This window comes from Eubalaena glacialis, chromosome 5 (assembly GCF_028564815.1).
Source record: "Eubalaena glacialis isolate mEubGla1 chromosome 5, mEubGla1.1.hap2.+ XY, whole genome shotgun sequence".
Classification (NCBI taxonomy): domain Eukaryota; kingdom Metazoa; phylum Chordata; class Mammalia; order Artiodactyla; family Balaenidae; genus Eubalaena; species Eubalaena glacialis.
Window position 1 is genome coordinate 152,688,638 of NC_083720.1, and position 23,926 is coordinate 152,712,563.

The 23,926-nt window shown below is 38.7% G+C and overlaps 1 protein-coding gene across 7 annotated transcripts in view; it reads right to left on the reverse strand.

Annotated features, from left to right (window-relative positions):
• RAPGEF2 (Rap guanine nucleotide exchange factor 2) overlaps positions 1 to 23,926 on the reverse strand; it is a 248,568-nt gene that overhangs the window by 44,311 nt on the left and 180,331 nt on the right. For all 7 annotated transcript variants that reach the window (XM_061192649.1, XM_061192646.1, XM_061192647.1 and 4 more), the window contains 3 exons: positions 16,043 to 16,174; positions 6,282 to 6,459; positions 274 to 410 (listed from right to left, as the gene is read on the reverse strand). In XM_061192649.1, the coding sequence (XP_061048632.1) occupies positions 274 to 410; positions 6,282 to 6,459; positions 16,043 to 16,174 (447 nt within the window). The remainder of the gene's footprint in view (positions 1 to 273; positions 411 to 6,281; positions 6,460 to 16,042; positions 16,175 to 23,926) is intronic.

Consider the following 23,926-nt stretch of genomic DNA (forward strand, 5'->3'; position numbering starts at 1 on the left):
AATATTATGAATGTTTAAGTTGCAAAATCTGAAAAGTTAAAATGTCAAAAATGTTTCTACCGGTATCATCTGGAATACTGCAAATAATAGAAAATAAAATAATGAACTTGGAAGACTCTGACACAACGAGTGCATCATAATTCCCGAATGATTCAAACTTATTGTTGCCCATGGTTTGTAAGGAGGAAAGAAGGAGAATGGGGTTTTTGTTCGTTTGCTGCATCGAGCGAGGCTCACATAGAGACGTTCTAAGTGGCAGAAATATTTCCTAACCTCTTCACCGTTGTTTAACACGATGGTCCCGGCTCTTTCCACCACCGCAAACACCATCACAGCACAGAGCTCCCGCCTCACCGACATCGTCATGTTGGCAAAAGCCGGCAGCTGGTGCATGAATTCAAGGAGTTGTTCTGAAAAGCAGAAAGCGTGTGAAAAAATGACAACTATTTCCCAAAACAAGCATTCAGAAAGAATGCTCTACGGCTCTTTCTTTCTAAATGCCCTACAATTCTGCCTGTGGAACAGTACAAAGACTTTAAATTATCTTCAGCACACGTTGAATTTCTTGCAGGTATACGAAGAATTCTGTCACTGTGGAAATGGTGACACTTCCTTGTTGATTCAGGAGGAACAGGACACAGTGCAATTCAAATTCCAGCGGGAATGAAGAAATTAATAAACTTCAAATGGGGAGTTTCTATTGAAAATGAGCTGTGATCTTACTAAGGCTTATTAAGGGATGAAGTGATAAGCTGAAATGAAACAGAGCTCTGAGAATTCTCCAGAAAGTCAGTAGGTCCATTCCGGTGCCTCTGGGGCGAGTGGATGCCCAAAACACACAGCAGAAAACCAGATACTCCAGGATTTAGAAACCAGGGAATATTTTCTGTGGGTCAGACAAATCCATAAAAAGTAATCCATTGACAAGTTTACAACATTATATGCTAAAGGCGAATGAAAATGGATATATTATTTCTGATCCCACAGATTGACAAAAACAAAGTTTGCTCACCCTTCCTATTGGCAATGCTGTGGACAAACAGCTTCTTCTTGGTAAGAACTCCTTACTAAGTTCTTTGCTCACTCCTCACCATGGCTGTATGAGATGCATGGTTTCTTTTTCATTTCACAAGGAGGAAACCGCGCAGCTCAAAGGCATATAATTAGGAAGTGGCAGTGACACGATTCAGGACTGTGTGTCTCCATGCTCAGGCTAGACATCACAGGTGGCGATAAAGACCACAGGGCGTGTGTCAGCATGTGAACAGTTACTAGCTGAATTACTCTGGGGAAGTTGATTCATTTCCTTAAGGCGTGTTTCTCTCATTTGGAAAAGAATAAGATAATACCCACCTTCACTGGACAGTTCTGAGGATCAAAAGGAATGAAGATGATAAAGTCCTTAGCAGAGAGTAGATACGCAATACATGAGAACTGCTGTTATCGTCATTATTATTATATTCATGGTATCGTTCAAACTTTTGGCTAAGTAAAAATTCATTTTTCTTGTCCGCACATAATGATACCGTCCCTATGCTCATTCCTTCTGTCTATTAGGATTTAGTGACAAGGTTTATGCCGTTGGATATAGTTTGTTAATTGCAAAAACAATGTATAATATAAAGATATATTCTGTGAAAACATTACTTTTCCACAAGGTCAGACTAGGTGGTGTTTTCTGGTCCAGCTTGGTAACGTCTGCTCTGCTTAGACCCTATGTCATCCCTCCTGTACAAGACTTTTCATTACGGGGGTGGCTCTGGTAATCAGAAAGAATAACAGTGATACGTGGTACCCAGGGATTCTGTCCAACAAGACAGCGTTCTTCAACTTGACCCAGACTGATGTGTCAGGACATCAATTTACTGTTGCAACCAGCATTTTTAAAAAAGAAGGAGCGAGAGTATCAAAGTACATCAGTTACAGAAAGAATAAGTTCTGTTGAGTGAAACTTTGATTTCTGGAATGAGTAGATGTGTTTGTGTCCTGTCATAAAATATGTTTATACCTGAGGGCAGCTATAAGGCAATTCTGAATAGCACTGCAAGAGATGACCCATACCTACTATCTGCGGGAGGTGGGACTCATTGTTTTACAAATGCACTGGCTTTTTGACGTGAAACATAAAGGCAAATGAACAAATCGTGGTCCTCTGGCTGGCACATCCCCGTTAGTTCTGCTGTTACCAGCCTCTATTTTCTTCAACTATCACACCCCACCCCTCACTGTAAGGTATCAAAATACTAGCTATAGGTATTAGAACACACATTTCATTTTTTTCCTCTCCTAGTAAGAGCTAAATTTCCTTGGACAAGCAGAGATGCATGCTCTTAAGAAAAATATGAGACCAGAAATTAATTGTCAGAAATGTTCTAAATTTAACATGTTTAGACAGTAATAAAAGTCAAATTACCACCACACATGATAGGAGAATATGAAGCATATGAATATGAAGTATAAAACGTATTCACTAATACTTGCAGCAATGATTTGAAGTGCTTGCATGGACATTTGTCTTGCTTTCTGGCAGTTTACTACTCCATTAGTGGGTCATGAAATCAATTTGTGATATATGAGTAGTGATTAACATTAAAAGATACAACAGAATAGAAAATATCTGTGTATCACATATAAGGATAAATAATAAAGGAGACAGAGAAGATATAATAATAGTAAATGTATATAATTCTCCAGGCTCAGTTGAAAAATTAAAAATAAATGAACACTTAACCAGACAACATCCAAGTATTTTTAAAACTCTCAAAGACTCAATAATGGTATCACTGGTTTTGTGATAGCTTCTATTCTATCATGTATTACACTGGAGGACTACAGCAATTAAAAAAATAAAGAATTTATATCACCAATCTTGAAAAAAATAATAAATATAAAATGGAAGCATTTGACTACAGGAGCTCAACATAAACCCTGATGATGCCCCAGGAAGCATACAGAGTTACAGGGATTATGTTAGCCAAGAATTCAGAGCGTGGAATGAGTATTGCGATAGTTCCCAGGACGTATGGAGAGAAGCAGCGTGGAAGGGAGAAACAGGACAGCTTTATTCTACACGGCTTGGAAGAATCTGTCTGAATAATACATTAATGTGATCTATCTTACTTTGTTAGGAAAGAAATATTCCTGTTTACGAAAAATATTAGACATTCAAAAAAACTTTTTTCTAGTCAGTGTAACACAAAGAACAGCTAAATAATCAACTTACAGACACCAGAAGCTTTAGTCAATTCAGAAAATTCTTATCTTATTGCTTTGGTTTAATTTTATATAAGAAATAATTAATATTAAGATATTTTTCAAAAAACCTGTGGATTTGTATGTGTGTGTGGTATACCAAGTGGGGAGGAAAAAAGGAATTCTTTGAAAGGGATCAAAGTAGTTCTCTACCTTAATGTGTCAAGGCCTCAAAACCAAAAATATTAAATTTGGAACCATTCAATAATTGAGTACCTATAGAGTTATGCGTCGAAGAGCAAAAATCAATAATGTCCCTTTCTCCAAAGTACTGAAACAAAGGTATACCCAAAAATCTGTGGGAACCCAAAGGGAAATTTTTTAATTCCTGCAGTTTTAAAAATATGATTAAATATTAGCAATTTTTAAAAATTTATTTATTTATTTATTTATTTTTGGCTGCATTGGGTCTTCGTTGCTGCACACAGGCTTTCTCTAGTTGCAGCGAGCGGGGACTACTCTTCATTGCGGTGCGCGGGCTTCTCATTGTGGTGGCTTCTCTTGTTGCGGAGCATGGGCTCTAGGCGCGTGGCCTTCCGTAGTTGTGGCGCACGGGCTTAGTTGCTCCGTGGCATGTGGGATCTTCCCAGACCAAGGCTCGAACCCATGTCCCCTGCATTGGCAGGCAGATTCTTAACCACTGCGCCACTAGGAAGTCCCTAGGCCTTATCTTTAGTGATAATGATTTACTATTTTAAATAAAAATATATTTGATAGGAGCAAGCATCTGAGTTATCACTGTTTACAAGTGTATTGGTATTCAACTACAAGTAATTCATCCAGAGATTATATCAACAAGCACATTAAAAAAAAAGAAAATAGTGTGGTGTTCATTTGTAGGAACCAGCATAGCTCTTGCTTTCTAGAAATTCTGAGAGAGAAAACTTCTCAGATATGAAGTGAAAGTCTTAAATTTCCAAGAATAACATGCTACATGTATTTGAATAATCATAATTTTCTTCCACAACTATACTAACATGAGCATATTCAAAAAAGGATAACCTCCATGTCAATCTGTTCATAAGCAATGTTCAATCTAATTTTTTAAAAACTCTATGAGCAAGGATTCTTAAGGTGGCAAACCGAACACACTTCCAATTTCATTCTCTCTTTAAAACTACAATAAAGAGATTTTGAAAAAGAAGTAGGATCTTGAAATCAAACGTATGGTTACCGAAGGGGAAACGTGGGAGGGAGGGATAAATTGGGAGATTGGGATTGACACACACACACACTACTGTATATAAAATAGATAACTAATAAGGCCCTGCTGTACAGCACAGGGAACTCTGCTCAGTACTCTGTGATGGCCTATATGGGAAAAGAATCTGAAAAAGAATGAACATATGTATATGTGTAACTGATTCACTTTGCTGTACACCTGAAACTAACACAACGTTGTGTAAGTCAAATATACTCCAATAAAAATTTTTTAAAAGAAGAAAAAGAAGCGGGCAAGGACAAAGAGAATAAGAGTGGAATAAATTTTGGACAATGGATATCAGATGAACGTGTGGTGTCAGTCTCGAGGAAGCTAAACCCTGTCTTCAGGGATGAAACAGGACCACTTCACTTCATGCCGCAGAAGCCTCGGAAGACCTGTGACTCCGAGTACCTCAGGACCGGGGAGTGGACCAGGTGGAGGCGGGAGTGGGCTAACCTAAGGAGGAACAGGGATGGGCATGTGAGAAGCAGCTACGTCCTTTCCTCCAACAGAAATCTAGAAGTTACTGCCCCCGGAAGGGTGACGGCAGAGGCACTTCTGTGCTGGGGGTGCAGGCACGGCTGGCTTCCCACCACCTCCTTCAGGTCTGAACTTCTAAAAGGGTGTTGACAGTCCTTCCTTCCTAAAACAGCCCCCTGTTCGGTGCACTCCCCGAAGTATCTCCCCCACTTTGTTCCTCAGACCCCAGCGGCACCAGGGCTCCCTGTTTTGTTCCCACTGGCCTGCCAGGACCTAGGAAACCCTCAGTCCACACAAGGCGCTCAGTCACATCCGCTCACTCCACGTAGCAGTCATCTCTAAATAGCTAGCGATTCCTATCAATGGCTTTAGTTACATTTTAGATACCTAACCCAAGGTTCTGGTTTTCCATCTTTAATTCCCTAGCATATGTGCAGAGCTTAAACGGTACAAGGTTCTCCTCATACATAATGTTGGCTCCCTCAAAACACAAGCAACAAGCCACTCACATATGATGATGCCCATACTGTCCTGTATCTAATCCCACTAGATCCAGTTCCTTGAATTTCTTTCAAATACATATTGGCCCAAAAAGAGCTGGGGGTGTGGAAGAGCAGATAATCAGGGTCAGGCACCGGTGGTTACAGATTCCAGACCTACGGGGCAGAGATGCTCTCAGAGGAAGCTGCTCTCACTCCCCGCAGCATCTAAGGAAGAAGCAGGGCCCAGAAGGCATGCATGAACGCTACAGCACCATTGCACAATCAACTCTTGCTCTGAGGGCAAAGCTGGGTGAAGGCGACCCAGAGGAAGGAAAAAGCGGACACAAAGCCACTTCGACTCTTAACCTTAGGGCGCACTTAAAGCCTCAACCCCCAGGTTCACGCGGGGCTCACTTGACATTCTGCTCTCTTCTTCCCCTGAGCCTCATCTTCCTACGGAACCAGAGAAGAAGAAAAGTCATTTACACGACAGTTTTACCAACTACCACCCGACTGATGGTCACACAAAGAATAACTCGAGCTTACTAGAAATAGCGCGCGCAAGAAGATTAATAGAAGTAATAATGTTTGGAGGACTATATTTATTTTTTTGTCCGAGAGTAAGCTAAGAAACGGCTCACGGGGAAGGGTTTCATTAGGAACTTTTATTAGTTGTAGTCTCCTGAAGCTACGGCCTGAGTAAAATTAATTGTTTCAAAGATGTTTTCAACAACAAATGCCAAGGGATATTGATACATTAATGACCTTTTAGAGCCTACTATTCTTGGGCTCCATTGTATTCCACAGTCTTACCTCTAAGTTCTTTAAATTGCTATGAGATTCGTTTTCTGGCCCAGACTTACCGATGTCGTCGTCCGTCCTGTCAATGGGGTCCTTCTCCAGGCAGTCCCGCACGATGTCCCTGCTCATGAGAGGGTCCGAGGCTCGCTCGATGTCCTCCTCGTCGTCGTCGTCCTCAGAGTCCACTGCCGTCTCCGGTAACCCACTCAGGTCCATCTCACCAGCCTCACTTTCCGTGGCCTTAAAACAGACCCCAAATAAACAAACAGATGGATAGACAGACAGACAGACAAACTTTCTTAAGTAAATCTTTTGGGCCCAAAAGAAATAAAAACAAGTCTAGTTCGAAATATTAAATTTTTTCTCATATCAACTTTCCATAACTAAGTTACATGTATTCAATATTAACAAACAGTCCTGCACTAGGCACTACAGTAAAAGAATTACTTCAACAAAATATGAGTGATTTTTATCACTGTTGGAATTTTTAGTTAGGATTAATGACTGTCAATAACTTTGATTACCTGTCATACGGCATTTGAAACACCGTAGAATAAGAAAATGATAGTATCTGTTTTCACTCCATTTTTCAAAGAGAATGGCTTAAGCTAAGAGCTTAAGGATGACAATTAATTCTGAACAATTCTTTCCCCCAAAGAATAGGTGTAGATTTATTAATGCCAAGAAGACTGAACCACTTCTCTCTTATTAGACAGTCTTTGTGAAAAAGTGAATCCCAAATCAAAGGTAACCTGATAAATATGCAAACAAAACATTAATAATTACTTTGATTACCCCAGTGTCCACTCTCCAACTACAAATCTCCAAAGGTGTGAAAGACCCTACATGCCTGTAGGTGACACAGTCTTTCTTCCCATTCCTCAACACTGTTGACTGCAGCACAAACCAAATTTCAAGTAATCAAGATCAAGAAAGAATGAGGCAGAAGTAAAATTAGCTCAGGAATGTCTGAAGGAACCAGGTATAACAGGAATGAAGAAAAAGGAAGGAAGTCTAAGTATGCTACTGTCTTTATTCATAGCTGCAAATCTGTAGCTACTCTCTAGTGCTGAAAAAATGTTAAATAAATGCAATGACCCAATCTCTTAAATTTTTTAGAATTTGTTTTTAATTCTGGAAAGAGACTCCAAGGCCTCTTATGGTTCTGTGATTAAAAACAAATATTTAGTCTGAATCAAGAGTCACAAATTTCAAAATGGTCTCTTTGGTTGAGCTATCTCAAGTATAGATGCGTTATCCTCTTTAGGTGATTCCATATGCTTTTGTGATGATCATCTCAGCGATCATGTACCTATGTATCATACTGGCCTCATTTGACGTATGTGCCCAGAATTCACTCACTGCTTAAGCATAGTAAGAATGAGTACAATTAAATATCAACTATATCCATTTTGAACATCATAAACGTGGTTTTCCAGATAAAACAGTAAACGCTTAGAAACGCTTTATTATAAGACTATTAATTTTGTAGAAGACACAAAGTTTACCAACTTCAAATAATTCAGTCCACATGATTTTCAAAGACAATAAAGACATCTTATTTTTAAGAATAGGCAAATACAGATTAAAATAAATAAATGAAAGATGAAAATATAAAATGTTGAACCTAATAATAGAAAGCCAACACCAAATACTGACAATGTGCCAGGAACTCTGCTCTAAGTGCTTCACATGTATTAACTTGTTTAACCCTTCAACAATCCTATGAAGTAAGTGCCATCACCGACTTTTATTATTCTCCAAACATATAGGTAAAAAGAAATCATTTCTCCAAGATCATGTTGCTGGTAACTGTGGAATCAAGAACAGAGCCAGGAATTCCAGCTCCAGAGTCATAACTACAACCTAATCTGCCTCTTTGTAAGAGATACTTAACACATGAGTGCGGCTTATAGAAGGATCTATACTTTTTCTATCATTTAGTTTAAATCAATGTTTAAAGAATAAATTGTATTATTTTCTTCTTTTTTTTTTTAAGAACACACGTATTTATTTGTTTGTTTGTTTGTTTTGGCTGCTCCGGGTCTTAGCGGCGGCATGCGGGATCTTCGTTGCAGCATGTGGACTTCTTAGGTGCGGCATGCAAACTCCTAGTTGCGGCATGCATGCAGGATCTAGTTACCTGACCACGGATTGAACCTGGGCCCCCTGCAATGGGAGCATGGAGCCTTACCCACTGGACCACCAGGGAAGTCCCATATTATTTTCTTATCAACAAAGTTTCAGCTTTCTGAAGTCTTGGTTTATATCATAGAATATTTAATTCTACATTTTGAAGCAATACAAGTATGTGTTAATATTTTCTGAAGTTTAACAAAAAGAATTTTAATCACATTTCAGTTCCTTATATACGATTTCCTGAACATACACTTCATTATACCATACATTATAAGAATTATCACACATTATAAGAAAAAACCTATGGGGAAAATAATTGAAGACAGGATATCTAATGAAGACAGAATGAGTGAAAATGGAAAGTCTAACCTCTACAAAAGCTCTTTCAGCAGTGGCCTTAGTGAATACTGCTGCTTGGGTAGGACCACAGTGAGCAGAGATGCTCCGGGTGGGACGGCAACAAGGCCTTGCAGCCAAGGCCAGAGAATTAATTAATTGTGGCACCCTCAGCAGCGCACCTCTAATTTATGATTTTTTTAAAAACTGAAGTATAGTTGATTTACAATGTTGTGTTACTTTCTGGTGGACAGCAGAGTGATTCAGTTATACATATACATGCATATTCTTTTTCATAGTCTTTTCCATGATGGTTTATTACAGGATGTTGAGTATAGTTCCCTGTGCTCTACAGTAGGACCTTGTTGTTATCTATTTTATACACAGCAGTGTGTATCTGCTCATATCTCTAACTTAAATCGTCTCTAGATTCCAGAATGACACTGAAACAGCACTGGATGTGATATGGTATGCCAAGGCTGTGAGCAGAGAAACCAGGCCAATATTGTTGTTATCACCACCTTATTTCTAAAGCCTACAAATGTGACAATTTGCTAATGGTTGCTATGAGTACATTTTCACCTCAGTCTCATCTTAACATCAAAGATTATTATTCATCACCTTATATTTTCAAAGATACAATCAGTCCTCTATATCCACATTCTTTAATATTAGCATAGAGTGAAGAGGCACTACTGAAGATAAAAATAAGAACAAAACACTTTTAAGTAATATAGCTATATGACTTAAGGTTTTTCTTAACTTTTAAACGTCTAACATATGGTAAGAGATGAAAGATATATTTTACACCATCCCAAAGAAATCATTCCTATCATTTAAATGAATGATATTTAAGTCTTAAATAGAACAAAAAGATTTTCCAATGTGAGTTGGATTAATCTCTCCAAAACTGAACCCACCACCCCATCTGTGTAAACAATCATTAGTAGTTTTCTATTACTGTTATGTGTATTCCATTGCTTAAGAAACTATTCATAAAATAACATTTATGAAACCAGTAACTTAGAAGATTATTTTTATTTAAAATAAATACCCATGTTTTAGAGACGTAAATGTAGAGAACAAACGTATGGACACCAAGGGGGGAAAGCAGGGGGGTGGTGGTAGTGGGAATGAACTGGGAGATTGGGATTGACATATATACACGAATATGTATAAAATAGATAACTAATAAGAACCTGCTGTATTAAAAAAGTAAAATAAAATTCAAAATAAAATAAAATACCTATTTTTATTTTAAAATACTACAGAATTCCTTTTAATAATACATCTTAAATAGAACTCAATGAACAAGTTTTTGGGAATCTACTAATTTCGTGAACAATGAGACCCTTGGAGCCTGAGTGGAGTTAAAGGTTTAGTGAGCACTGACTGGTCTGTGGCGGGTGGGGAGAGGGCTAAACTTGAGTGCCCGGAACCTGGGACTCACTGGATTCACATCCGCTGAATGAACAGACAAAGCAGAGGTTAGTGGTTCAAATCTCGGCTCTAGCATTCATCATGTGACTTTAACAAAGTCGCTGATCCTCTGTATGTAGACCCAGTTTTGTCACCAGTAAGCTGGAGTTACACCTCGCCATTCATAGGATGGATCGAATAAGGGAAAAGAAAGCCAGTTACAGGCCACATCAAAGTCCCTTCCTCAAGGGGACACGTTTCCACCTCTGTGCCGGCACCCCTTTACCCCAGCAATGAGCCTTGCACGCAATTTACACTGGCAGAATTTGCCAAAAAAACCCCCCAACACTCTGTTAAATATCCCAACCCCTTACACACTATAAAAATTTCCCTCAGGCTAACTGCACCCATTAAGTTCTGGCTAAATGGCTCACATGATAATTATAAAAACAGTGATCCTATATTGAATGACTACTGTGTATCTAGCGTTACATTTGATGCTTTTAGTACATAATAATCTTCATATCAATTCAGCAAATTAGGATTATTACCACTATTTTCCAGATGAGAAAACACGAAGGGAAACTAAATAAACTGTTTAAAACAGAACAAAACCTAGTAATTGTGCCAGGACTCAAAATCGGGTCCAACCAACACAAACTACTAAATACTTTGCACTATAATACTTCACCCAGTTTTCCACACAGACTGTCTTCATAAAGAAAATAGTTAAAATATAATAAACTAATAAAATGCGTTTTGCTTTGCTAAGTCATAAAACATAAAATTTACATTTGTATATAAACATAAAACACTTGCTATTTTCTAGCTTCCTCCAAAGTACAATATACTGAGATAATTCTAGTCTTTAAACCCTTTCATTCTAAATAAAGATATGCACACACTTTATATTTAAAAGGTATGTGGGTAATTTGGGATTAACATACACACATTATTATATATAAAATAGATAACAAGGACATACTGTATAGCACAGGGAACTATACTCAGTATTTTGTAATAACCTATAATGGAAAAGAACCTGAAAAAGAATATACATATATAACTGAATCACTTTGCTGTACACTTGAAACTAACACAATGTTGTAAATTAACTGTACTTCAATAAAAAATAAATAAATAAAAGGTATAGAACAATGTCATTTAGGCAAATAACTTCTGTCCTAAATTAATTTACCTTCCACATATATAACATAACATAGATTTAGGTGCACATTACAGCTAAATAGTAATATTCTCAAAAAAAACTATTAATATTCTCAGATCATGCTGAAAGCTCTATGATTTATTTAAATAAAAAGGGACTAAATATCATTTGTTATTATGAATACAGTTGTTAAAACCAGTTTATTTGGCATTTTTAAGGATATCAAGTAAATGAAGAAACTGAGGAAATATTAAATGCCATAAAGCCCTAGTGAAGTGTTAATTTAAAAAAAAAAAACAATGTAACCACTACACGTTTATCATTAAGTACTTAAAAATCATTTATGAAAAAACTTTTTGCTTATTAAATATCCCACACCCACACATATCCCCATGTTTAGGAGGGTTGCTTAATAAGTAATCTTGAAACAAATTTTGTGCAGAATTTCAAACATACGTATGTGACCCAAATAGCACCTGAGTCAGACCCTGATATAAATTTAGGCTAGAAATTTATGTTGAAGGCTAATGCTGAAGCTAATTTAACTGAGATAACAAAGTGAGTAGGCACTGCAGACAAAGCCATATATATGCAGAAAGTATGAAAATATATTTGGAAATAAGTATAATGCTTGCATTAAGTCCAGTTTGTGTATCATAATTTATGCTGTTCTTAATTTTACACTAGGAATTTTTTTTTTTAGTTCAATATAGGATTTACCTAAAAGAGAAGAACAATTCTTGAAAGCTTTTAATGTAAATTGTTAGGTTTCTTTCCAAAAGCTACAATCCTAACAGGTGTAAGGATGTCTATCTATAAATATTTATTATAAGTAAGAAAGTCTGTGCTAATCTGATAGGAAAAATAGTTTCATGTTTAAATCCTCATATACTCAATTACTTATGTCTTAAATATTTATTTAAGGTATAGACATGTGCATGTTCTCTTCTGCAAATTACCTACTCTTGTCCTTTGAATATTGTTATGCTATGAGTAAAGTATTTTTCTTATTAACTTGCATAAGTGAGTTAAAAGTCTGACTTTAAACCTTTGTCTCAATTGCTCTTTTAATTATTAAAAGTTTTGATCATTCATTATACCATTAAGAGTTTGCTAACTCTTGGGAGTCCCCTGATGGTCCAGTGGTTAGGAGTCGGCACTTTCACTGCTGTGGGCTCAGGTTCGATCCCTCTTGGGGGAACTAAGATCCCACATGCCCTGTGGAGCAGCCGTAAGTAAGTAAGTAAGTTAAGTAAGTAAGTAAGTAAATAAATAAATAAATACTTTTCAAAAAAGAAGAAAAAAAGAGTTTGCTAACTCTTTAGCTTACCTGGAATTTAATGTTAATTATGATATAAAGTATGGTCATTAAAGTGGGCCCCCCTCCCCCAAAGACCATTTATTGAGTAATCCATCACTTCACTGATCTGAGGTTTCCGCTATTACATATTACATCCTTACACGTGAATTCCGTTTTGCTTGAACTCCCTGTCCCATCAATCTGCCTATTTTCCTGCAGTTATTTTCAGTCCACCGAAGTCACTGCTCTGATAATCACACCATTTAACCAGGACCTTCCCGTGACTGGAAACTGCATTGTCTCATGTCACCAACTTAGGCATTCTGCTTTCTGTCACCAGTAACCTCCTACTTTTCAGCGTGCTTTCACTGCCTTCCAAGGCAGCCCTTTCTCAAAACAAGCATGATCCGCAGTCTTCCAGGCTCTCTGAGCTTCGCGTCTGGCTCTCACAGGCCAGCTTCTGCCCCCTAGTCTAACGCTACAATCCCATTCCTTCCACACGTCTTTCCTGAAGGCCTACGATTTCCTGGCCCTATTCCAGGCTCTAGAGAGAAGACCAAGACAAGACAGAGAAGTCCCTGCCTCTTGAAGCAGTCACGCTGGGGGACAGACATAACTGAGAAAGTGACAATCACTTCAATTAAAGTCTAAAAAACCAGCCAGGGAAGGGACCAACATGTAGGACCTGCGTTTCAAAGGGTAAGAAGGGAAGAACTCTCTGGGAAAGCGGTCCTTAAAAATGAAGGCCGAAAAGGATCAAGGTAGGAGAGAACGTTCTGGACAGAAGGCCTGCAAAAACAAAGCCCTGCGTTACAAGGAGCCTGGCGTCTTTCCACTACACTCCTTGAATAAAGAGTCCGTCCCGGGGGAAGCCAAATCTTTGCTTTCTTTGTGCTCGCTGCGGAGAAAACTACTCACCAGGGCGGAGGGAAATCACCCTGTATTTGAGGGCACCTCACCCTGTATTTGAGGGCACCTACGCAGCTGAGCCTCCAATGCTCTGGTCAATTTGCTCCCCTGCTCTCCGAAACTATGATTTCAGAATGTGTCTCTCCTTGAGACTCTCCACCTGCCAGCCCTCTCACTCTGAAAGAAGGAACTCAGAGACACCAGGCAGACACTCCCTCAACGCCCAAACTCCCCACTCCCAATCCACCATCATATGCCCCTGTTAAAAGAGAAGAGGTCTCTTTTCTTAAATAAGCCAGTGATTCCACGTTGCTCCTGAATTCCCCTCCTCCGACCCTCTCAGAAAAATTATTCTAACTTTTTCTCTCCGGCACATGGCATTCCATGCCAACCTCTCTGTATCCATCTCCTGAGCATTTATACTCGCTCCAACGTGACAGCTTCCGCCCAAGTCAGAACTGGAGGCACAAGAAAGGGGTCGCCATGGGAGACAGCTGCCCATCACTGGAGCCGCTCAAGAATCAACCTGACTGACAGGAAGCGAGTATTCGAACACAAGACTGGTCGCCAAACCGGGCGCATCTGGCAGATTTCTTCTCACCTTTAGAATTTCTGATTCAAAGACAATAGGGGATCTCTAGTCAATGTGAGTCATACAGTCAGTAACCAAATCCCTAGTTACATCTATGGATTTTTCCTTAGGAAGGATACAAACTTACCAGGCCACATGCCTGTCATCAAGTTTGAAATGAACAGCTGTGAAACTCAACTAAAATGAATCAAAATACGCAGGGGTCCTCTTTTCCAATTACACTCCAAGATAAAGCCGGCCTGCAGGCTGCAAACTCCAACCCCCAGAGAACTAGGTGGAGTTCTCACCATGGTCTGGATCCTCAGACACCCTGATGGGGGCTGGGGGCAGCCAAAGTACCATCCAGAATCTCCTCACACCCTTCCCCAACCTACCCAAGGTAATACCACATAAAGCTGAAGTTCCCCTCAGAATACGCCTCCATAAAGTATACAAACGACTCACTTCATTCTTATTATAAATTTACCTTCTCGGAGGCTCCGTTCAGCCTGGAATTACACCCGAAGAACAGCAGGGGTAACTGCTACAACCTCAAGCTGTGTTCCTACTACAGATCTTTAAAGCATGTGATCATCTCAAAGTGTAGAAGACAAAGGCTCTATCATGATGTTTCAATTAACATAAGCTAAAGCACAACTTTTACTTCTACTGTTCATTGTTCTATTATAAGGGATACTCTTGAATAAATTTTCAAAAAAATCGACTTCTAAAAACAGGCATTATGCAAGGGGGGGGGGTATAATTTTACCCTGATCCACCACCTTTTCCTCCTCTAACATTTGAAAATGGGACTACTTCCTAAAGATTTAATTACAAGTTAACATTTAATGCCTCAAAGTAGAAATTTGAAAAGTTACTTTAAAGAGCCAGATCATTATGCTTCTTTTTGCAAAATAATAAAAAAAAGTTCTTAATCAGCTAAGAATCTGCAAATAATTGCATTTGTGGCTATCACTTATTAGCCAGTGAGCTCTCCACAACACCTCGGAATTATAGAAAAGTGGGTACCCAATGCCTCCTGAAAAGAAAATTAACTTTCTAAGATCTACTAAATTTAGGACTTAAATAGACATGTTTTGCCCTGATGGTATTCTGTTTAGTTACTTTTAGTAATTTTTTTAAAAAATAGAAACTGAGCACTGCCTGAATATATCAATGATCCTGAAACACTGTAATATTGTTAGAGAAAGGTTCTTTTATGGCCATCTCATATCACAATTCCTAAGGAGCCAAGAATTATACTTTGTAAAGTGAGTATTACATTCTTTTTGTTTGAAACCATCCGAAATCCCATATTAGCTGTAACAAAAAAAGGACCTTTTTTTGCACATTTTAGTTACTTTTCCTAAATTTGAATTTTCTAAGCCAATGAACTATTTCTTAACAATTAAAATTATTTTGCTTTTAAAACATTTTTGAAATTCCATAATTCTAGTTTCTTTTCTATCATCGTTATCATAAGAATTTACTTGAAACATATAAGTAAGTCTATAGGTAATAAAAATAATGCAAGAAAAATAATTCAGTGATCGAATCTTAATAATCTCTTCCTTTTGTCACACCCAAGACTTTATTAAGAAAAGCTTAGTATGGAAGCATAATTCTGAAGTTTTCCCCTACAATTTTATTCAAGAAAGGGTCATCAACCTAGTACACCTACAGCCAAATTAATAAAATATTTACAGTCCGGGGAAACATTTCCATTGTAACCACTCCATTTAAAATTCTGGTAACTGGTAACAGCAGAGGCAAATGCATTTAGACTGTAGTTCGACTTCCTAAAACAAACATACAACATACTACATGTCTGTGTGAAGCATAAACATTAACACTTTATGTCCATGTGTGCACATATAATATACACACATATATTTACCTTTAAGATTCTATCAATGAACAATCACAGAACTCCTCAGAATATATGAAAATGAAGCAAATGACAAGGAAAACACCTTCCTACCTGGTAGATATCAGAAAGACTGCTGCTTCCAGAATCACTGGTGATGCTACATCCTGAGTGGCTGGAGGAGACGTGAGTCACCTGTGGGTGGAGACTGTCAGTGAGGTGTAGCTTTGTGAAGTCTGCAGGAAGCTGGGGAAGGATCAGGAGAAACTAAGTTACAACTGGAACCAAGAACTCCAAGAAGGCATCTACAAGTTGTGTTACACTCTACTCCACGCCAGGAAAGGTCCTTCATTTTTTAAATTCACCATGACTAAATACTGTCCTATTTACCAAAAATCACAAAATAAATTTGTAAAGTTTATGGGCATTCAATGAGCCTTAAATCATACTAAATTCAATGCTTAAATAGGTGGGTTTGGCGGTTAAGGTTAACCTGGTGAGCACTGACTCCAATGAGCTACAACTTTCAAATTATACACCAAGGAGCAAATTAGTCTCTACTATTTGTTAGCCAGCAAAATGCAACTTTGTGGCGAGAGACAGCTCAAATAAGAAAACAGATTTGAGGTTCATGTATGCCCAAATGATGTTTAAAGGTTAAAAAGATGAGCATCTTAGAACAGACAAAGTGTACTGTTATACAAGTAACTACACAGGCACTACGGAGAAAACAGGAAAGTGTGCTCTCGGAGAACGCAGAGTCGAGAAGGTTATGGACAGCATTTACCTATCACAGACACATAGGTACTACTTGGTCACGTTTAAACTCCAAATAAAAATTGCGTCTATTGAACAGATTCCCTCAAGTGCTCCTATCACCTCCCCATACAGCAGAGAAAATGCACTGAAAAAGGAAACATTCACCCAGTCAACAAATATTTACTGAGCCCTCTTCCTCTTACTGTGTGCTAGTCAGTGAATGAGATGCTAAGAAAACGCTGCCCTTAAAATCTTACACTCGTAAGTTATTAGTAATTCTTTTGAATTCAAAAAGGGCACTATGTATCTATAGCATCACACTTAGACACTATTGGCCAATAATAAACCTGACATTTCAAAATGTATGCTAACTGACACCCTGCACGCTGATAATATCTTTCTTTCCTGCTGGCGTATTGATCCTATTTGGCTGTTGAATAATAAAGAATAAAGAATAACTGTTAAAATCAAACCTAAGTAAGAGCTTGCCTTGGCAATATTCCCTTCTCTCCTGTGACCCTCATCCCTCCTCCCCTTCCAAAACCAAGATGCCACTTCACAGTTTAGAATAAGTCCCACAGGGGAGGTGATGCAGGCTCCTGACACCCACAACCATTCAGACCTGACTCAATAAACAGATTATGACACTTAATTGTACTTAACACACGGATGGACTTGGAAGGCATTGTGCTAAGTGAAATAAGTCAGACAGAGAAGGACAAATGCAGTATGACATCACCTACATGTGGAATCTAAAAAAGTATAACAAACTAGTGAATATAACAAAAAAGAAGCAGACACACAGACATAGAGAACAACTAGTAAACTAGTGGTTACCAGTGGGGGGTAGAGGAGAGAGAGGTACCTCAAGGATGTATTGTACAATGTGGGGAATATAGCCTATATTTTGTAATAACTGTAAATGGAAAGCAACCTTTAAATTGCATTAAAAATTTAAAAAATTAAATTAAAAAAATTTAAAAAGTAAAATTATACCCCTTCAGAAAAAAAACCATTTAATATAATCTGCATAGAAATAATATTTTTAACATGATGGGAGACACAAAAGATTTAAACATAAATTTATTAGGGGGCATATAAACAGATGCTAAATAAACAGATAAAAAGACATATGTTGGAGAAGCTCAGAGAAGTGAGATGTTTATTCAAATGTGTGAAATCATTGCAAGAATGATGTATATCTCACTATGAATGTTTTTTTTAACTGATAATTGAAGATGTTTTGAAATAGATAAAACTGGGAAAATAACAATTTCCCTGCAAGGAATAGACAGGCGAAAACCCCCAAATTTGAGAATTTATATATTTTATTCACAATGTAGAAGAGCGAAATATTTGCAGGATTTCTTCAGGAACAGTTTGAAGACAAAAGTTTGCCAAGCTGTATTTTACTTGTAGCTGAGTGATACACGTCAGATATTAAAACAATGTGTTCAAAGCCAGGATAAACACCCTTCCTCATCTTGGCTATGTATCGTTTAATGCAGTCACTCGCCACAAAAAGCAACTGAAGAACCAAGACTCCGTAGCTCAGCGACTTTACAAGGCATCAGTCGATACCTGTAACTACAGAACAATAAACTGATTTCTATTGATTACCTTTTCTAGAGATGACTCAGGTCGACATGTGCCACATAGTGTGATTTTTAAAAATTAACTTGAAAATGTCAAATAAAGATGTATCCATCTGATGAATGTTTACTCACCAGACAGTTATTTACTCAAGTCTCGCAGGACAGTGTCCATCAACCGGTCGTCCTTCCTGACTAAATGCACTGTGGGGAAAGCACAGGAGCCTTCGCGCTCTAAAGCTCTAAACAGATTGTTGAGTGTGAACAGACACTGCACAATCTATTCATTCATCTACGCTCACTTAGACCCACAAAGAGCGGAATTATGTGGCTTTGTCAGGCTAAGAACCAGAAAGTCTGTGTGTAAAGAGAAAAGAAGAAACACTTCCATTCTTAAGAATTCAATTCTACTTTATAAATACTTATTAAGTATCTGCTATGTCAGACACTCTGTTAGGGACAGGAAATATCAAGGTGAATAAGACACCCCCAATTCCAAGTGTAAATTCTACTACCCAAAAAGTCATTGTAGTAGGGGTCATGCACAATAGAAAAATAAGTCAAACGTTGTTTGTTTGTTTCTTTGTCTTTGGCCACACTGCATGGCTTGCAGGATCTTAGCTCCCCGACCAGGGATCGAACCCCGGTCCCCTGCGGTGGAAGCGCGGAGTCCTAACCACTGGACCGCCAGGGAACTCCCTCAAACATAGTTTTTTAAACATGGCTTTTTTTTTTTTTTTTTTGATAAATTTATTTATTTATTTATTTGTGGCTGTGTTGGGTCTTCGTTTCTGTGCGAGGGCTTTCTCTAGTTGCGGCGAGCGGGGGCCACTCTTCATCGCGGTGCGCGGGCCCTCTCACTATCACGGCCTCTCTTGCTGCGGAGCACAGGCTCCAAACGCGCAGGCTCAGTGGTTGTGGCTCACGGGCCCAGCTGCTCCGCGGCACGTGGGATCCTCCCAGACCAGGGCCCGAACCCGTGTCCCCTGCATTGGCAGGCAGATTCTCAACCACTGCGCCACCAGGGAAGCCCCCTAAACATGGCTTTTTATCTCCCCACCACCACTTGTGTTCTTTGCAGACAATGAAATGATGTTAAAGTTAATGCATATAAAATTCAGTATTAGCTAAATATCTCTTTGTATAAGAATAGATGCCATGCTTGAGAAAGCTTCGCATTTTTCCCCATAGATGGGGATGAGAGTCCCGTGATTAAACGCTATCAATAGGCCACATCGGCCACGGTTGTGGAATGGGAGGGGTGTGGAGCTTGTCTGCCGCAAGAGAAGAGAGCCTGAAATGCACGGGGTGCGGCCCAGCCTCACACTCTACAGACTGGAGACCTGAGCCCAGGCCTAAGGGAAGCGGCTCTTTCAGAGGGAAACGAACCAGCCGGGAGCTGGGAGTCAGGGTGCAAACACAGGCACAGGCACCGCGTTCAACCTCAGGGCAAAAGGGTAACGCCGAACGCTGGGAGCCGGTAACTCACCGTCTGAGCGAAACATACCAAAGCAGGGGGCCACACGCCAAGGACAAAAGACTCACTTGTCCCAGCTTTTCTACGCTTGGTCCAGGGCCCTTTTACATTACTATCACTACGCTGTTTAATCAAATTTCAGATTAAATGGAGCTGGGAATTATCTTGCGGCTCTAGCCACCACTTATAACAGAAATTCTGCTCAACAATGAGAAAATTTTTTGAAGCTGGGGCTATACGCAGTAGTTACCTGAATAAAATTAAATAATAATTTCATAAATTAAAGGGGAAATTAATATATTTTATACATTTTGATCTTAACGCCAATATATTCAATATTTAACAGCAATTCATTACAAACACAATTCAAGGAAATCTCTTATATTTTTCTTTTTGTCATTGAAATGCTTTTATTTTCATATTTGATTGTATGAATATATTACCGCTCACATTTTTCCTGGATCAAGCAATCTATATTCCTACAAATAGGGCACTTGTGAACCACAATTGTAATAAACTAGTGTCAGGCAAATGACTGAATCATAGTTTCACCAGAAACACTATTAATTACATAAGAAACAACAATGGTAATACGTATTTAAGTCAGATTCTTAAACGCGTCAAGTAAGCATAAACAATATTAATCATAGTTTTGTAAAATCTGGGTATCAATTAAATGATAGCTTGTTTTGTTTTCTTTTTTGGGAGAAACAGGGGTGCTCTAACAATTAGCTTTAAGTAAGAAGTACTAGAGAAGACTTAAGGTTCATATATGAACAGGCATTTGATAGCCTTTGATTTATTAATTAATCTAATGATTGGCATTTATAAAAGTACCAGCTAATAAATGAACTCTGTTTTGAACATAAATTCAGTGAGTAAGGATGCCTTGAAATCTCTGACACCGCTAAATAAATACTTTGCTGAACTGGTAAAATTCCTCAAAGTGGTGCTAACATAGTAGAGACTAGGGCATTTCCTTTCTCCCCCTTCCTTCTCTCCCCCAAAAAACTTCTTAAGTTTATGTTTTCCAGCTCTACAAGAAAGGGCTGGTATATCACTGGTTATGTAATGGGAACATAGCAGAGTTGTATGTTCCATGATGCATTAGCATCCTAGGACTGCTGAGAAATCCAACAGTTCAAAACTAAACAAAACAAAAAAACACTGTCACCATCAGTTGAAATTTATCTCACTAAAAATTTCCCAACTAACCCCAGAATCACTTTTATTTCAAGAAATAGCTACAACAGAACACACAAGGTTTGGGGTAATGGTTAGAATCTATCCAATCGTCCCTGGCAGTTCACCTTGAGTAACAACAGTCCTAAGGTAAATTAAGTATCACACTTAGTGACTGAACACCAGCTTCATGCTAGGATGCAACACTAAGAATTTACCCAAACGAGTGCTGTTTTCCCCAGATCACCCCTGGAGTTCTCTGAGCGCTTTCCACGCTCATATTTTCAGGCTCTGAGGGGAGGAGCTGATATATTCCTGGACACATTTCCCATTTTTTCCTGAGGTGTCAGTGGAAATACAGTTTCCTATATTTTCCATTCATTCATCATTTACTGAAAACCTGTGTTGTGAGGACTGAGTGAATGACTGGGTATAAAGCACTCAGAGGAGAGCCTGGCACCCAGAACCAGACAGAAGGGTGTCGGCCATAAACTACCACGTGCAGACTCGAGGAAGACACAGGGTCTCCCAGCTCTGGACTCCTGCAGCTGGAGTCTAGTCTGGATGCCAGCAGGGACTGAGCCGCTCTCAGAAGGGGCCTTGGGGGCCAGTCATCACCCAGCTCCAAACACTGTTCCTTCACCCACGGCAGGACTAAGGCTGTACTTTAAAAGCAAGTCATATTTTCTCTCTGTGTACACACACACACACACAGCTTTTCTTTTACTAAAACTGATCTTTTCTACTACGACGAGTTCCGACACGCTCTGACCTATTTCTACATACAGCTTGCATAGGCAGGAATATTATTCGGTAGCTCACTTTAAAGATCACTTTATACTAGGGTCAACTTTTATTTCTCTACCCCATAATATTTCTTTAGGAACACCAGAAAAAGTAAGCATTTGGACTTCTGGATATTATGCATCAGAAATCATTTTCACTTCTCTCATATCCCATCAAGACGTGCTCAAGACCCAGGACTCATCCTTGAAATAACACTTCATCCATCAGTATTCCACAAAGCAAAGAGAAAGATTTCTGCACAGTATACAATTTCTTTTGTTTGTAAATGTACATAAAGGCAAGAAACAAAGCTTTCCCCAAAGGGTCATGAGATAATAATTTAATAAACTGATAGATTTAATAATATTTCTCATTAAAATACATGTAGACATTTTAAAATGTTGGTATGACTATGCTTTAAAGGAACAGTTCAACAAAAATTTGCTTTATATTTACTGGAGAAACCTGCCAAAAGATTAGCAATTTGTAAGAACTTAATATTCTCCCAGCTTCCTGGCAGGCTCAAAAGACATGTCTCATTTTACATATCAAGTTATCTTCTGATCAACTTCCTGCTCAGTCAAGCAACCCTGAACAAGTTGATTAACTTCTGTGCACCTTAGTTTCCTCTGTAAAATGACTATAACGTTGTCCAGTGCCCAAATGAAATAACTTGTAGAATCCACCTGCAGCTGTCTCTCTCCCTTTCCATTCCCTCTGCCATTTTTTCCGTCTTAGGTCAGCTAGTTTCCAAATTCAATGGGGAAAAAAAAAAAAAAACTAACTTATTTTTGACACTCTCATACCTAACACCACCATTACAGTACTTTACTTATATATATTTCCCCAAAAAGTCTACATATTATATTTTATTTTTTAAAGATTTTTTGATGTGGACCATTCTTAAAGTCTTTATTGAATTTGTTACAATACTGCTTCCGTTTCAGGTTTGGGTTTTTTGGTCCCAAGGCATGTGGCATCTTAGCTCCCCGACCAGGGATGGAACCCTCACCCCCTGCATTGGAAGGGGAAGCCTCAACCACTGGACAGGCAGGCAAGTCCCTACCTCTTACATTTTAAATAAATCATATATTTATATGGAAGCGCTCACTGCTTAGACTACAGTACCAAAGTTTGCAAAATAAATAACCTCATTGTCATGGTAGGCTTACGGTCCAATTACCGTCTTTTATAAACATTCAAATTTTCATAGCTGAGAATTCTCGCAAAGTGGTAGCGCCTTGGGGAATTTGTGCTTTTGTGTGAATAGCCTCGTTACGTTTGACTGTAAAAGCCTCCACAATAGTCGTGCATGTAGTTGGCCAGGACACAAGCTGCGTGATTCTTGCCATCCTAGAGGGCCGTTTGAACAAACACCTCTTGCGGGGAGGGGAGGGAGTGCTGCAAGTGCGGTCACGCTTTATTCCAAAAATTCCTTGCTACTTTCCTACCTTAAAATAATGTTTTGGAGCGAGGTGTAACAGAGAGGATTGGATGTTAAGATATAGTTTATATACATTAAAATTTCACCTTTCTGTCCAAACATAAACCTTTATATGTTAGAAATAGCTCCTGAAATGTGGTGGTGACCCAGCCCTCTCCCCAGGGCAGAAAGGCTACCCACGTGTTTTTTAGGGTTGGTAACCTATGAATGAATCATAAACTTCCTTGGCTACAGTTGCATGAATTACAATCTAAAATTTAATCCCTACATTTATGAAATAAGGATAAACGGAACACAAACAAAACAACTCAGACCCCTGTTGAGGAAAATAAATAAGCAAAACTAGTAAATTGACTGAAAGGCTGTCAGTCACATGATTGATGTTTTCAAGCAAATACTTTTAAGAAGCCTTTTCTATCGGACATTCATAGCAAGCACTGAATAGGAAACTCACGTGAACTTCACTTCAAAACAGAAAAGTGGAATCCTTTAGTATGAGGAGAAAGTGTATGATCTAAGTACCATCTATTCCAAAATGTAAGGCTGTGCAAGGCAACAGTAAGATCACCTGCGCACCAGTCCTGTTCTTACAAGAATCTCATGAAGTAGGTTATTATTATGACTATTTTAGATAAGAGGAACTAAGACACAGAAAAGTTAAGCGATTTGCACCAAGATCACACAGTGAAAAGGTGGCAGAGAGAGATTCCTGGCTGCCTGGCCCTCTACTGAATACGCTTAAGCACTGAACTTTACTG